General features: G+C 35.1%; 1 protein-coding gene across 1 annotated transcript; it reads right to left on the bottom strand.

Annotated features, from left to right (window-relative positions):
• LOC109228836 lies at positions 1 to 7,442 on the bottom strand. Its single transcript, XM_019394067.1, has 9 exons — positions 7,154 to 7,442; positions 6,735 to 7,062; positions 6,239 to 6,290; positions 6,081 to 6,126; positions 5,889 to 5,970; positions 5,614 to 5,758; positions 5,424 to 5,526; positions 1,339 to 1,405; positions 1 to 846 (listed from the first exon to the last, which is right to left on the bottom strand). Exons 2-9 carry the CDS (start codon positions 6,927 to 6,929, stop codon positions 271 to 273), a joined length of 1,266 nt encoding a protein of 421 aa, XP_019249612.1. The 5' UTR covers positions 6,930 to 7,062; positions 7,154 to 7,442; the 3' UTR covers positions 1 to 270.

Below are 15,290 nucleotides of genomic sequence, written 5' to 3'. Positions count from 1 at the left end.
TGAACTTATAAACCTGTTATGTGCAGGCTCAAACAACATTCATTCACTAGAATCAATTTCTCTGTTTTCGTACAGCAGTACACCAGACTACAAAAGGGAGGGAAAGTAGGAAAACAGAGAGGGCGAAAGGTAGAGGCCAAGAGAGATTAAAAAACTGGTTGCATTTTCTTTTTCTTGTCTTGTCTTTTTTTTTTTTTTTTTGCATTTTCTTTCTGACGAGTGGCGAGGCAATATGAGGGGAATCCACACAACCCCACATCACAAGCACTACTAGTGCCATGACACTCCAGGTGGACTAGACCGCGAGCTTGCCTCAGCCAGTGAAACAGCCATGGCTAACATCATCTGCTCTTCAAAATTCTCGGGAACTATTGAACCGTTGGTGGGTTGAAGATCACTTGCCATTTCACCTTGCAAAGGGAATGAAGCATCATCTCCCATTTCGTCTGAGACTGCATAACTAGTTCCAACTTCGGCAACCATGGACCCATGATCAGCCCATTCACCATCGTCCCTCGTTATTTCCAGCTGCCTTTCAGGTGACACATGCATGGTGCTCTCAGCATGAGAGTAATCATCATTCTCTATCTCCTCCCTATTGGAAAACCTATCACAAGCAAGATGCTCATTGTACGATGACATGTTCTGACCATAGTTACTGGACTCTCCACCCATTTGCTGGCGCTCAGCAAGGGCTGCAATTGCACAAGCAAGACCACCAGAAGGAGAGGAAGATGATCCTGAAGCTGCAGGGGTGTTGACTGTAGGGACACATCGATGATCCGCTGTATATTGCTCTGATGGACCAACATCACTGTAGTCCATAGTTCGATTTCTGCCATTCTCCTATCAAGTCATCAGTTTCGTGTGGAAAATTAAGTGCTTGCCATTAAATATAGTTCAATAGAGCAAACAGCACGCCCAAAATTATCATCCCAAAGATGATGAGCGTGTTAAAAGTGGCAATAGGTGAGGCAGCGAAAGAAAATATACGATATCCCATGCCACACTGTCAAATATTTTCTGCCATAAGATTTTCAAAATGTGAAAAGATGAATATCCAGAATTCAAAATTAGCAAGAAAAACCCCAATAGAAAACAAGAAAATGCCTGTTTCCATCATACTCGAGCTGAGAGAAAGATGACACTTTTGACTCCTTGTTTCACAAATATTCACAATGGAGCATTTTGCTCAGAAAACAGAAATCAGGCAGTTCAATTAAAGAAAAGGGTATGTCGGACAAATGAAACTATTTTCACCTAATGCTGCCTCCCCGCAACAACAAGATAAGAAAATGACCAAGAAAGAAGAAAAAGGATAATAAATGATTAAGTTACCTGTATGGATAACCATATGGCTTCCATAACCATTATATCCTCAAGATCCAAGTCAAAGTCATCCTCCCTGCGTCACATATACAGGAAACCAGGTAAGACCATATATGTAGATAAGCTAAGTGTTTGTAGCAACATCAAGCACTAAATTCAGTCAGAAATTATTGAAACAGAATATGAATTTCTTTCTTCTATCTATTGCTTCAATAGATCCAATCCAATGTGGCTCGGCCCTTTCAGCTTAGTGCACCGGGCTGCCCTTTTTATTATTTTTCATTTTTCTTTGACAAACGTGGATAACCTTACTCACAAAAAGTTATACACAAAGGCAACAAAACCAAGCTATACCTTTAGCTCCTTGACATCCACGAGACAATCATGGACCGATTCACTAATGACTAGTTAAAAAAATGTGGGATGCTATAGCTGGGAGCTTCAACTAATGTATTGTCTTTTTTATTGTTTTTCATTTTTCTTTGACAAACGTGGATAACATTACTCACAAAAAGTTCGACATAAAAGCAACAAAACCAAGCTATAACTTTAGCTCCCTGACATCGACGAGACAATCATGGACCGATTCACTAATGACTAGTAAAAAAAATGTGGGATTCTATGGCTGGGAGCTTCAACTAATGTATTGTCTTTTTTATTGTTTTCATTTTCTTGACAAACGTTGAATAACATTACTCACAAAAAGTTCGACATAAAAGCAACAAAACCAAGCTATAACTTTAGCTCCCTGACATCGACGAGACAATCATGGACCGGTTCAGTAACAACAAGTTTAAAAAATATGGGACACTATAGATGGGAGCTTCAACTAATGGGAAAAAAATTCCATCTTTCATCTCCACTAACTACTTAAAAATTGTTTAATACAATCCACATTTGCATTTGGTTGAGGGAATGGGCGATTGTCTCCTTATGTGGTCTTGGCAATCTCATCACATAAGCTAGCTTTTGGGGTTGAGGCCGCTGAGCTAGGCACAAATTCCATGTCCATTTTCTTAACATGGTATCAGAGTTGGCGTGTGAAAGGGAAAGTTCTCGCGGTACAATTACCGGCGACATTTAGAAGAGATAGCAATCATCGCTCATTTTCTTGGGGAAGCATAACGGTCATCCGCTCTATCTTCAGTTTTAGAAGGAAGAGAAAATAGTCATAGCGCATTTTGGGGGAACCATAAAGGTTGTCCGTGCTATCCTCAGTTTTCAAGTTTTCATAGTGTTGTGCAGAAACCAACACCACCACCATAAGACGCATGACCTTCGGCAAGCTGAATCCAACAAGCATCATCAAAAACTGAGGCCGCACACTCTGGCGAGATTCCTAATTCCCAACACGGGGACAAACGCACCGAATGTGAGAGCCACTTTCCCACCGTATCCGAGACTCCGACTCTGATCTTTGCTTCTTTGGAGCAACCTACTAATTCTGACCGGCCCATTAACTTTCTGCTAATCTCATACCGTCAAATTAGGGTTCAACAAGCCCAAGCAATTTTTCCATCAACTTCACCCTCAGAAACACAACGCATTTGATTTCAAAATAACAATCACTCCCCACTCCACCTACCCAACCCAACCCCACCCAAAAAAAATTGACATTTGTGTTTGCTACATGTTGACTGTTTTAAATGTACTATCAACTGCCCCAGAAGGCTTCCATTCATTCACATTTCTTTCAATCACTTCACCTTTTAACTATAAGCAGTATCGAACAAATAAATTGGATGATAATCTTTAATCCACTCTTTGCCTTGTACTAAAATTCCACTTCGTGCTTGAAGGTTGTAGGAAACTTGATTTAAAAACAAATAAATAAACAAGCTGGAACTAACAAATAGAACACTTCAAAAGCCTAGAGTCCTCAAAAAGCTACTACATACTAGATTAAGTATCTTGGAGGAGCTTTTTGTTTCAATTTGACATGTATTATATAGTTTTCTTTGCCATAAAATATTTTTTTATAGAACTACATAGTCATATTTCTTTTAATAAGGCTACATATGATATATTTCTAAAAGTATTTCATTAAAGAAGAATACCTGCATACTTTATCTATCACTAATTTTTCAATCATTTTCCTCCAACATCTTGCATTTCCAGAATCTTTCACTCATTTATACTATAAATTTCATTTTCAGAAAAATATTATTAAGATACCTAGTTTGTGCTGTCATTTGTCTTACATCACTGCGATACAACAAATTTGCATTACATAGCATTTTCGACTTCTGAATCCATCTACTTCATTGAAATATTAATTAATTTCTAGTCTCTCTCTGAAAATTGGCTAACTTCAACCCTCATATAATTTGAGAAAGATATTACACAAATAAATAACATAAGTTCAATGATACTTTTTGCAGGTAAAAGATATGTTCCTTCATCAACCCTTTTCATGATAACCCCTTAAAACCACCACAAACTCCAAACTCCTAGTGAGCTTAAGGAAAACCTGCAAGTCGATATATCAAATTGTGTATCATACCAGCGTGACGACTATTACTTATATGGATCCTTGAGTTCCATTAAGTTATATTCTTAGCTAAGTCTGCAAGAATTCGAGGAGATAGTAGATATTTCAGGAAGATTTTTAACTGTATGATTTAGGTCTACCTCCCTCTCTAACATCTTTATCGCACCCCCGGGCCTGTTCATTTACAAGTAAGCAAGGAAATAGAATCCTAGTGAGTCATTTTATTCTCAAAGTTGGTAAAAAATTCGAACGGGCTTCCAAATAGATTGCTTAGACAAATCTTTGGTGTAAGGCCACTACTTCTACACCTTATAATCGACCTGAACAACATATACGGCTTCCACCCTTCACTATTTTACTAAAAATGGAACAAAATGATCTAGTTTTGTTCCTTGCTCGAAAAGAGATGTCTATAAACAGATCAAATCTTGACTGATTCCATTAAGGTATTAGTGTTTGTTTTTATATGTTAAAGATTGCATTTTTTTCACTTCATAGGACATGACCAAACAATTTTAGACGATCTTCTCTCATTTCATCCTTTGTGTACTACTTGCACATTTTGTTAGATGTAAAAATTTCTAATCTTGTGTGTGTAGACTCCGCATCCATCCTAATGTCTTCTACAAGTCCCCAAGGGAATGGCCTCATGGGTGAGGCATCGAAGTTACAACCTAGAGAACCTAGATTCGAATTCCAACTACAACACTTGGTTTGCGCCCACTTACTCCATCCATAATGGAAAAGATTAGCTTGGCAACATGTCCTTGGAGGCTGGACAAACTGCTTGGTGAATTGGTCAAATTGGCCGAGGTGTGTGTAAGCTAGTCCCAACAATTGCACTTATCTTTCCAATAAGCTGGTCCTAAGCAACCCGACATTCATTCCCATATAATATTGCTGATATCATGCACATTGTATAAGAGTTTCCTTTCACTTGGATATTTACATTCCTATCGCATAAAGACTGCTGTCGCCGTCCTTCATTTCATCCATCCTATTTTAATTTATATGCACATGCTAATACATTGCACCATTCTCCAAGAACAATGAGCCAAGATATCTGAACTGTTTGCGGCTAGGTATCACAATCACATCTAATCTTACAATCAACAATATTGCATAATAAACTATTATCATGAGGAATAACAACATGCCCTGGAAAAGGATCTAAACACTTCTTTATCCCTGGTCCCCCACAGAAGTTGCATCCACTAGCATAAATATGGATCCCGTTACACAAAAACCTTGTGATTATTCCACAAAGTCATAACTAATAAGCTTAAATCTTAGACACTATCCGGTAAATCTAAGGACCTGCTTGAAAAATATATTGGATTAAGTAACATTCAACATAACTTGATCAATCTAAAGAAGTAAGCAGAAATACTTCGTTCAAAACAGCATACAGATCCAGATCCCTAACTAATTTATTCACTCTACTTCCACCATTCGGGTTACCTTTTTCAATATATTTAAGATGATTTAGTGGCTAGTATCAAACAATCTGGTCCATCAACATGACCTAAATGAGTAAATTCTTCAGTAATCGCAAATGAGGAAAGATGATTTGAACCAATTAGCACCAAAAAACAGTTTGTACCTATTCTGCCTCATGCGTTGAGGCTGTCTAATTGTTGAAGCTGCACATGTCTCTTGAGAAGTAACGACTTCTCCACCTTCCACAGCAGAAGCAAAAGATGGTGCTGCATACAAGAAGGAAATATAAGACTGGATTATAATCAGAATATAGTGAAGCCAAAAGGACTAACATCAGAGCTTAAAATAAATACCTGCTGTAGAGCAATACTCTATCTCACTTGGTCCAGTAATACTACTGGAAGAACTAAGCTCTCTTCGTTTCTGTGTTTTCTCTTCTTCATCCTGCAGCTCCTGCTGTCTCATCCTTATTTTGGCTTCTATAACTCGTTGTTCCTCCTAAAATAACGACAAGAGAGGGATAGAAAAAGGATAAAAATAGCCTAAGTTCAGTATGAGACTCCTTTAGCAATATGTAATTATATCCATGCAATCACCCAAAGAAATACAACAGTAGATAGGATCTTACAATCTGCTCTATCCCCTTTTCTTCCTTCGTCTTAACCCCACGATATTCCACCGCATAATTTGATGTTTTACAAAATGGGCATCTTATAACGTTAAGTAGGTCAGTGTAGAATGAGAATCTGGAAGGACAGAGAGGAGATAGGCGAAATGCATTTAGCAATAAGTAACCAGTAATCTTAGAAATCAAGGATACTGAGTTGGACGGGTTGAATTGGGGGTCTTCATCTGCAAAAAACACTCTGTTGCAAGGAAACATGTCACAAATCCACTTCCGAAAATGGTACATATTATTACATCATAAATAAAGCCATAATAAGCACAGGCAATTACAAACACAAGGATAGTAAATACCTGTACAAATGCCTTTCATGCAACATCTTGAACGGTTTAAACTAGGATAATACTGCAAAGTTCAAAATGAACAAAGTTATTAATCATAACAAACATATCGGTAAACATATCGGCCCAATGGCTTCAAATTCCATGCTAGTCCAACATAACTCAGGAGTCAGGACAAACAACAACAAAAACTACTAATTTTTTTATGACAGTGATGTCTAGGCCAGCTTGCGGACCTCGACTATTCTACCAGGTACCTACCTACTCCTACCAGCACATATACCGGGTAACTATAGGATGCAATCACCTAGTGTTTTGAACCTTAGGCCTCATGGTTCTTCATTTACCACTGTGCCACACCATTGAGTGCAACAACAAGAACTACAACTACATCCCAATCCCAAACAAGTTGAGGTCAACTAAATAAATCACGTTCTACACAAACATAAGCCAACAAATTCTCAAGTTGAATAACGGAAAGAAAAAAAAAGAGGGTAAAAAAACAAACCAAGAAGCAAATGGGGCATTCCTCGAGGTCAGAGTTGGGACAATCATCATCACCAGGATAGCAAGGAGCGAGCTTGGAATCAAGAATGAGTTTACGAAGCTTCTTAATATCCACATCCTTGAGTTGGTACAACCCCTGAGGCCTAGTGTACTTCTCATCCACCACTTGTCTCCTCCTTCCCAACTTATTACCCATTCCAAAATATTCACAATAAAGAAACCACAAAAACAACACAAACCAATAATTCCTAGCCCTAATTTTCACATCTCAAAATACAAAACTTCCAATACATAAATACCGAAATATGAACAAAAGAAATTCACCCATCCTGCAAAATACCAAAAAAAAAATAATATTAAGACTCAAATACCTAATTCAGTATTTCTCAAAAAAAAAAAAAAAAAAAAGGTACCACACACCTGAAAATGAAGACAATAGGAGAGAGAGAAAGAGGGGGGGAACAAGATCAGAAGTTTCTTCTCTGATACAATTTGTAGTGTGTTTCGATATGTGATTTACACGTATTTTTACAGTATTTTATAAAAAAAAATAAAGCAGTACTTTCTCTAAGAAATGTCTGATTTTTTTTATTGTTATATAAATAGAGGGATTTGTTTTGTATATTAGGGGATGGCTTGCGAATAGAAGAGAATGAGATAAGCAAACCGCAAAGCAAAGCACCGTATGAGAAAGAGTAGTCGAGCCGGAAAGAATCCCAACCCCCCCCCCTCCCTTTTGGGGGGGGGTTAAAGGAGTGGGTTAGGGTAAGGTGATGATATAATTTTGCCAAATTATGTAATTTTTTATGTTGCACAAGTTAAATTATTAATTGGTACTCCAAAGAATGAAGCAATCCATTATTAACTTCTCTGATTGGTTGGTCCGCCATTTGTTAATCTTACTAGTTTCTCTGTACGTGCGTTGCACGTATATACTCAATCATGTAATATACGACTTCATAAAATCATATTAATAGTACTAAAATAATGGTTTGAATAAATGATTATACATAAAAAATAAAGTATAAATTTCTTTGGTCAAGATAATTGCATATTGTTTGAACCTATGAACATGAACAATCAAAGTTTAATTAGATAAATGTGATTTTCTTTTTTTCTTATTTTGATTTTATGAGGTACAAATATGTAATGAAATATATCTCACCAACTACATCCTTATAAACGATGTTCTTAGTATATGTTCCTTTCATCTATTTCGATTGCTCTCTCATGACCAGGACTCTTGGTGTCGATATTGATACACTTACTGAAAATACAACGTAAAGTTGGCTAGGTGAAGGGAAAAATTATGATAGATACAATCTAACATTAAAATTGTTCGACCATGTGTTTACAGGAAATTATTTTTAGATTACATTTGAGTTGAGTATTCGGTGAAGCTATCATTTATCCTTCGAAAGTCTCATGATAATAAGTTTTGGTCCTTTGAGTCCTTGCCATCTTAGTTTATCAACATTAATACAACCGAAAAATTATCAAAAATTTTAAAAGTAGTTCCTATTTTTCATATATTTTAATGGGGTAGTATGACACAACAAATACACTTAAGAACTCATTTCGACCAATCCCTTTCTAAAGATACCTCCATACTTTATAATATATATATATATATATATATATATATATATATATATATATATATATATATATATATATATATATATATATATGTATATATATTATCCTTATATAATATACTTGTTATTATGATTGAGATAAAGTAATATAACATATGCGGATTTTCTTGGAATTATCAAGATGGAGATATTTTAAAACGAACAGTCAATTTAGAAACAACGTAACTTCTGAAAATTTGTTATACTTTTGTTATTAAAATGAATTCAAAGTTGCAATTTTTTATTTGTTTTGTTATCTTTTAGTGAAATTGGAAATAAATCAACTTTCATTGCTTGTAGAAGATAATTTGCAGATCGATAATTTCTCCACAAGGTGCAAATGCTTAGATAAAAATTATATTTCCAAGATACTATATAATCAAAAAATTAATGTTGGGCTCTTTGATTTCCTCAACAAAAGAACTAAACCTAATAGATAAAACAAAAGGAATTATAGGAGAATTGCAAAGGAACGAAACAGTATATACAGAAGGCAACGAAATAGGGTAACGTATATAATAAAACTAGTCAAATTCAAACCCTGAGTCCGTTTTATGCAAGTCATTGTGAGTTAAAATTGCCACCATTCAACACCAGACATTCTTTATTAGTTTGTTGCATTGGGGGGGGGGGGGGGGAAAAAGGGTAGGGGGGGAGGTTTGTACTCATCTCTAGGATTCCCCAACTTATTCCTTTCAACCTCCGGTTGATGTGAATTCGTAACCTATTTAAATAATCATAAATCTCACTGAATTGAAGACAAAATTTCATTTGCAAAACATTCCTAAAAAGGGAACGAAATTGTGGTCAAAGGAAAAATAGTTCCCCACAATAATAAAAAAGGGACGATATTATGTTCAAAGGAAAAACAATTCCCAACAATTCTTTATACTTCGTATTCGTATTATAAGAGAAGGGAATTCCAAGTCACTTTATGCGTTGTGCTATTGTCGAAGTAGGATTAGTATGGTAGGGAAAAAATTAATATTATTAGTTGATTTTAAAATCCTATAATATTAGGTCCAACTTTTACATTTTTATCCAACAAAAAATATAAAAGTTAATTAATATTTTAGGTCTATCAATATTGTACTTATATAATAATATATAGATATAGATATAGATAGATATAGATAGATAGATGGATAGATAATATAGACATAGATTATTAGCAAAGCCTAGAGCTTATTGTCGGAATTCCCCAAATACAGGTACAAATATAATATTACTTTTAGTTGAATTCAAAGTTTTAGAGATTCTTAAACATTACAATATTATCTAATGTTAATTACCATTTTTATCTAATATGATCTAATTACCATATTATCTAATATTAAACTATTTTTAAAATATTTTATCTTTCAAATCATAAAAGTAGATCAATAGCACATATATACTGATCAAAAGCATCACGGCCTTTTTGGATGAGACAAAACCTAATTTGTAAGACTGACAAAACATTTTAATAGGAAACTTTACGTTACAATCTTTTGCTAAGACCCAATAGTACTCCAATTTAGTCAACCAAAATACTAAAAAAATAAAAATCTAACGTATTACATGCTAACATGTAGTATTAAATGTCTATGCCCGAAAGTAACTATACTAATAGGACTCTTATAGGTGTGGTATATGTTCTAAAACTAATAGGATTATAAGGCTAATGTCTAGAATTCCGATTATGTCCTTTTATTATGAGTTATTATGCTTAATATTATAAGGTTATTTTGGTAAACCGACATTGTATTCATGCTTTTATAATAATATAGATATGCGACTTGAACCCTCATTTTAATAAGAAACATTATACAAATTAAATCGAGCTTTTTGGAAGAATATACTTGTTAATATTAATCTCTTTTTGTATCCAATATTTTTTTAATTATACTCACATATATAGAATTATAAAAAATTATATTAAGTTTACACGCAATAAAAATCGTACAATAGTATTTGATTTTTACTAATTTAAATTTAGATCCACCTTTGATTTTTATAACTCAATTGTGGAAGCTAATTAACTAAAATATTTGCATCTGGCAGCACATTTGAGGAAGCTTCAAAATGCTCATCACAATTACTAATCTTGATTATTTAATTTGAGAAATATGGTCATTTTCTTTCATGGAAAAGTAACTTATTTTAAAAGATAATAATAACCATCAATAACACCTCAAAACACAATTAGAAATAACAGGATTCATACTGTTTTCCTAAGTAATTAAGTTGACATTTCGGATAAAAACTGTCATCTTCCATTGAATATTCACGTATTGTTAATAGTCCTTGTCAGAGGAAGATTTTAAACGTGAAAGCAAACAAACAATGAAGAACGTAACACACATTTGATATAATTCGTAACAAGCAATCTGCCCCATATTAATATTCCTTATCACAGAGGTCAGAAATTTTGGAATTACTAAAATTAATGTCGTATTAGCTGGAATAAAGTGGCCCAATAAAACAAGAACACATTTTCAAGCAAGGAATTAAAATCCAGAGTTGTTGCGCATATGGGGGCCATAAAACGGTTGTTTTTTTGTATTTTTGGGGGTCAACATTTGTAGTATTAAGAATTTTTTGGACCACACTATCATAAATTAAGAACGCAAATTGGTTGACCAAGAATCCTGATTTTGTGACTCCATTATGCTTCTGATTTGTTAAAACGAGACAGTTTATCCGAACATCATTAACTCCAACAAAAAAAAAAAAAAAAAAAAAAGGGTATGTTTCTACCATCCGAATATATACGAGGATTTTAAGTTACAGTGTAATTTTTTTAAGACCATCAATATAGTCTGTATTGTAACATGTTATTTACTCTAATTTTCAAGTTACCGAGTAATATAGGCCTAATTGTCGCTTTGTATAAACACTGTTAATTAGCTTGTAATTTGTATGTATAAATAAAAGCTGCTTCTCTTTGCCAAATGAATCACCTTCTAATGCACTTTGCTTTTGCTCATTAATTAAATTCGGCACTACTCGTCACAAGTACAAAATTTGTTCTACCAACACATCCAGAGCTGTTCAACTCCCTGATTGGACATCTACTGACTAAGGATTCATTATAGAGTATGGTTACTAGTAAGGTTAGGACGATATTATCTCTATGGATATTTACAAATTTAACTTTTCTCAACTGCCAAATTAACCGGTGGTAGGGAAATTTGAAAAATCAAGAAATTTTGAACTAAATTTTACTTATCATTCATAAATACCTCACTATAAAATAAATTATAAGAAAATGTTTTAAACATCCAATTCGAAATAGTCGTGGACCACTCTACTCTATACACGCTCTTGCTTCGCGTCAAAATATCATCAGGTGGCATTTTTGGTTCTTGCTGGACAGCTCAAGAGTGAGCCAAGGGTTTATCGAAACGGTCTTTTTACCTATACAAGGTAGGAGTAAGATATGTATGGGTCGAAATCTGACCACCAGATGGTTATCATAAAATGAGACGGTAAGAGGTCGACCTTGCCATGGTCGTGCACACGAGACATAATGGCGACGAGCACCACGGTCCCTGCCGGAGTCAAGCCGCTAGAGAGCTTATATCGCAAAATAAGCGTAATCTCTTGAGCAAGTAATGAAGGACTCAGTCATGAGAAAGCACGCCGGAAAAAGACCATTGGATAAAAGAAAAAATTGTTAGTATATATAGAGGAGAGGAGACCATTATAAAGGGGGCCATGATGACAGAACCAGAGGGATCACTCAGCTATCAACAGCTTTCTCTCTTCTCCTTCCATGCTTTTACGATTATAGCGTAATCCCGTCATAAATGTAAGCTTGTCATTTCTACTTGATATGTAATAATCATCTGAAGAAATATTAAATTTATTTATTCTTCTCCAACTTTTATATCCAATATATCTAGATCTAGAGTTAATTATGTTTGGCTAAGATTTACCCTCCCCTATCTACTAATTGGTTTACTCAAAGGATTTAACGACTTTTTGGTTAAACAAGATCTGCGTACATACTATTATTTTTTTCTAGACCTCACTCGTAGAAATACATTGAATATTTTGTTGTTGTTGCTGGAAAGCTCAAAACTCCAATTTGATTTTATCCTAAATTTCATGTGTTATAAGTGATGAGTAATATTTTCGTCATATGATCCCAAGAGATCTTGAAATTATCGTTGGCCAAAATTTAAAATTGGTCAATTCTACTATACAACTGAAATGGATTTGGTTCAAACTTAATCTGCATGTAATATTCTCTCTTTGGGTGAAAGACGTTAATCAAAATTTTACTCCACAACTGTTTGGCAAATCCAGTGATTTAAATTATTGTGTTATTTTTCTCTTTATACTTGGATAACAACTTATTGTCTGTGTAATAGCAAACATTACTAAAAAAGATTTATTTTCATTGTCAAACCAAATATGGATTGATTTTGCTCCTAGTTCTCCCCACAATGAACTAATCCAGATTTAACTCTTTTCAGTCAATAATTTGATTTTAAAAAATAAAATAATTTTACCAGACTAGACTCCGGAAACAGAACCACATTCTTAACATTAGGAAAAATCCCATAGTCACACCAGATCAGAGTGGGACTGTACAGTACTACAGTAGTTGCTAAAGGTTCACCAACTGAAACTTGTCTTTATTAGTTTGGTACTACTTTAAATTAGTCATAACAGCCACACCAAGTTTAGGTGTTAAATAATTGTTCAAGAGTCACAAGATGGCGTAATGAAATGTTGCACGTGAGACACTCCCCTGAAACTTTTAAATAAAAGTTGATGATTGTTAACCAAGATTTTTTTTTTTTTGGTAATTAAAATATTTATTACCAGGAAAAATATGTACAAATATAGCAAAAAACCCTATAACTTTCATTCTAGAGTTATTTTATTCAAAACAAATCTAACTAATAGACTGTTTGGCCAAGCTTTTTTCTTGGCCAAAAGTGCTTTTTTTGTCAAAAGTGTTTTTTTCTGCAAAGTTAATGTATTTGGCCAAGCTTTTTGAAGGAAAAAAATGCTTTTGAGTAGAAGCAGAAGCAGTTTTTGAGAAGCAGAAAAAAGTAGCTTCTCCCCAGAAGCACTTTTTTGAAAGCACTTTTGAGAAAAATACACTTGAAGCACCTTTTAATAGCTTGGCCAAACACTAATTGCTGCTCAAAAGTACTTTTCAAATTAATTTGCCAAACACAAACTACTTCTCACCAAAAGTACTTTTTTTAAAAGCGCTTTTGAAAAAAGCACTTCTCAAAATAAGTAAATTTTTCCAGCTTGGCCAAACAGGCTATAAGTGGGATCAGAGGTATGTGAGTATGACTACGTTATAAACAACAACAACGACAACAACCCAGTAAAAATCCACCAGTAGGGTCTGGGGAGGGTGGAATGTACGCAGATCTTACCCCTACCCCGGAGGGGATAGAGAGGCTGTTTCCGGGAGACCCTCAGCTCAGAGACAATAAATCTGTGACAACAAAACCCGAAAAATAATATCAGCAACGAGAGAGACAGCAAATAAACGGAAAAGCAGTAACACAAATATTATGCAAAAGTGTGAAACACAACATAAATCGCTAGCAAGGCTAGATGAAACACTATCATACTCGTCGGAACAAAGAGGGAAACCGGGACAAAGGGGAAAACCGCGACTACCCCTTAACCTACAACCCTAATGCTCGACCTCCACACCTTTCTATCAAGAACCATGTCCTCGAAAATCTGGAGTCGCGCCATGTCATGTCTGATCACCTCGGCCCAATACTTCTTAGGCCGCCATCTACCTATTCTCGTACCTGCCAAAGCCAACTGCTCACACCTCCTAACCGGGGCATCTAGGCTTCTCCTCTGCACGTGTCCGAACCATCTAAGCCGCGCTTCGCGCATCTTGTCGTCCACCGGAGCCACGCCCACCCTCTCCCGAATATCTTCATTCCTAATCTTATCCAGCCTAGTGTGTTCACGCATCCATCTCAACATCCTCATTTCTGCTACTTTCATCTTCTGGATATGTGAATTCTTGACTGGCCAACACTCAGCCCCATACAACATGGCTGGTCTAACCACCACTCTATAGAACTGACCTTTGAGTTTCGGTGGCACATTCTTGTCACACAGGACTCCAGACGCTAACCTCCATTTCATCCACCCCACCCCAATACGGTGCGAAAACAATAAATGTAAGATAGGTAGATGGTTCAAATCGCGTCTCATTGACACGAAGTAATCCTTCTCTTTTTTTAATGTATATATCTCCAAATATGTCAAATTCTGTTCAACTTGTGCGGTACTTTTTGGGATTTTTACATACCTATACACTATTGGAAATATTATTACCCTCCCTACTCAAGTTTCAATTTAATTATATTCTATATCAAATTTACAAATTATATACACTTTAGGAATTAAATGAGTATCCCTTTATTAGGAATCAATTATTTCCCATCCTTATTCTCTCTCCCTCACGCGCTCTCTCTCCGTCTATCTCTCTCCTGCTCTCTCTCTCTCTCTCTCTCTCTCTCTCTCTCTCTCTCTCTCTCTCTCCGTCTCTCTCTATCTCTCAATCCCTAATTTCAGTAATGTAGAGCAAAGGAAAAGAGAGCAGCAATTCCACCATTGACAGCCATTAAAAAGCTTTGAAGCTTTGAATTCGAATTTGGATTTTCAAAAAATATTATTTGTATGAATTGGGTGGTGTTGCAAACAATTGGGAATTCTCCCTACGTCTCTCTCTATCTCTCAATCCCTAATTCCAGTAGTGTAAAGCAAAAAGAAAAGAGAGCATTAATTCCACCATTGATAGCCATTAAAAAGCTTTGAAGCTTTGAATTCGAATTTAGGTTTTCTAAAACCATTATTNTTGAATTCAAAGTTTTAGAGATTCTTAAACATTACAATATTATCTAATGTTAATTACCATTTTTATCTAATATGATCTA

Source organism: Nicotiana attenuata, chromosome 7, assembly GCF_001879085.1.
Source record: "Nicotiana attenuata strain UT chromosome 7, NIATTr2, whole genome shotgun sequence".
Lineage (NCBI taxonomy): Eukaryota > Viridiplantae > Streptophyta > Magnoliopsida > Solanales > Solanaceae > Nicotiana > Nicotiana attenuata.
This window is presented reverse-complemented; position numbering and strand designations above follow the sequence as displayed.

Excerpts from the sequence above, each read along its gene's own strand:
- LOC109228836 (XM_019394067.1), bottom strand. The coding sequence starts at position 6,929 with ATGGGTAATAAGTTGGGAAGGAGGAGACAAGTGGTGGATGAGAAGTAC. Across the intron at positions 5,527-5,613 it reads AGAGTATTGCTCTACAGCAG|CACCATCTTTTGCTTCTGCT; the intron begins GTATTTATTTTA and ends TCTTGTATGCAG. Across the intron at positions 1,406-5,423 it reads CAACGCATGAGGCAGAATAG|GGAGGATGACTTTGACTTGG; the intron begins GTACAAACTGTT and ends TATGTGACGCAG.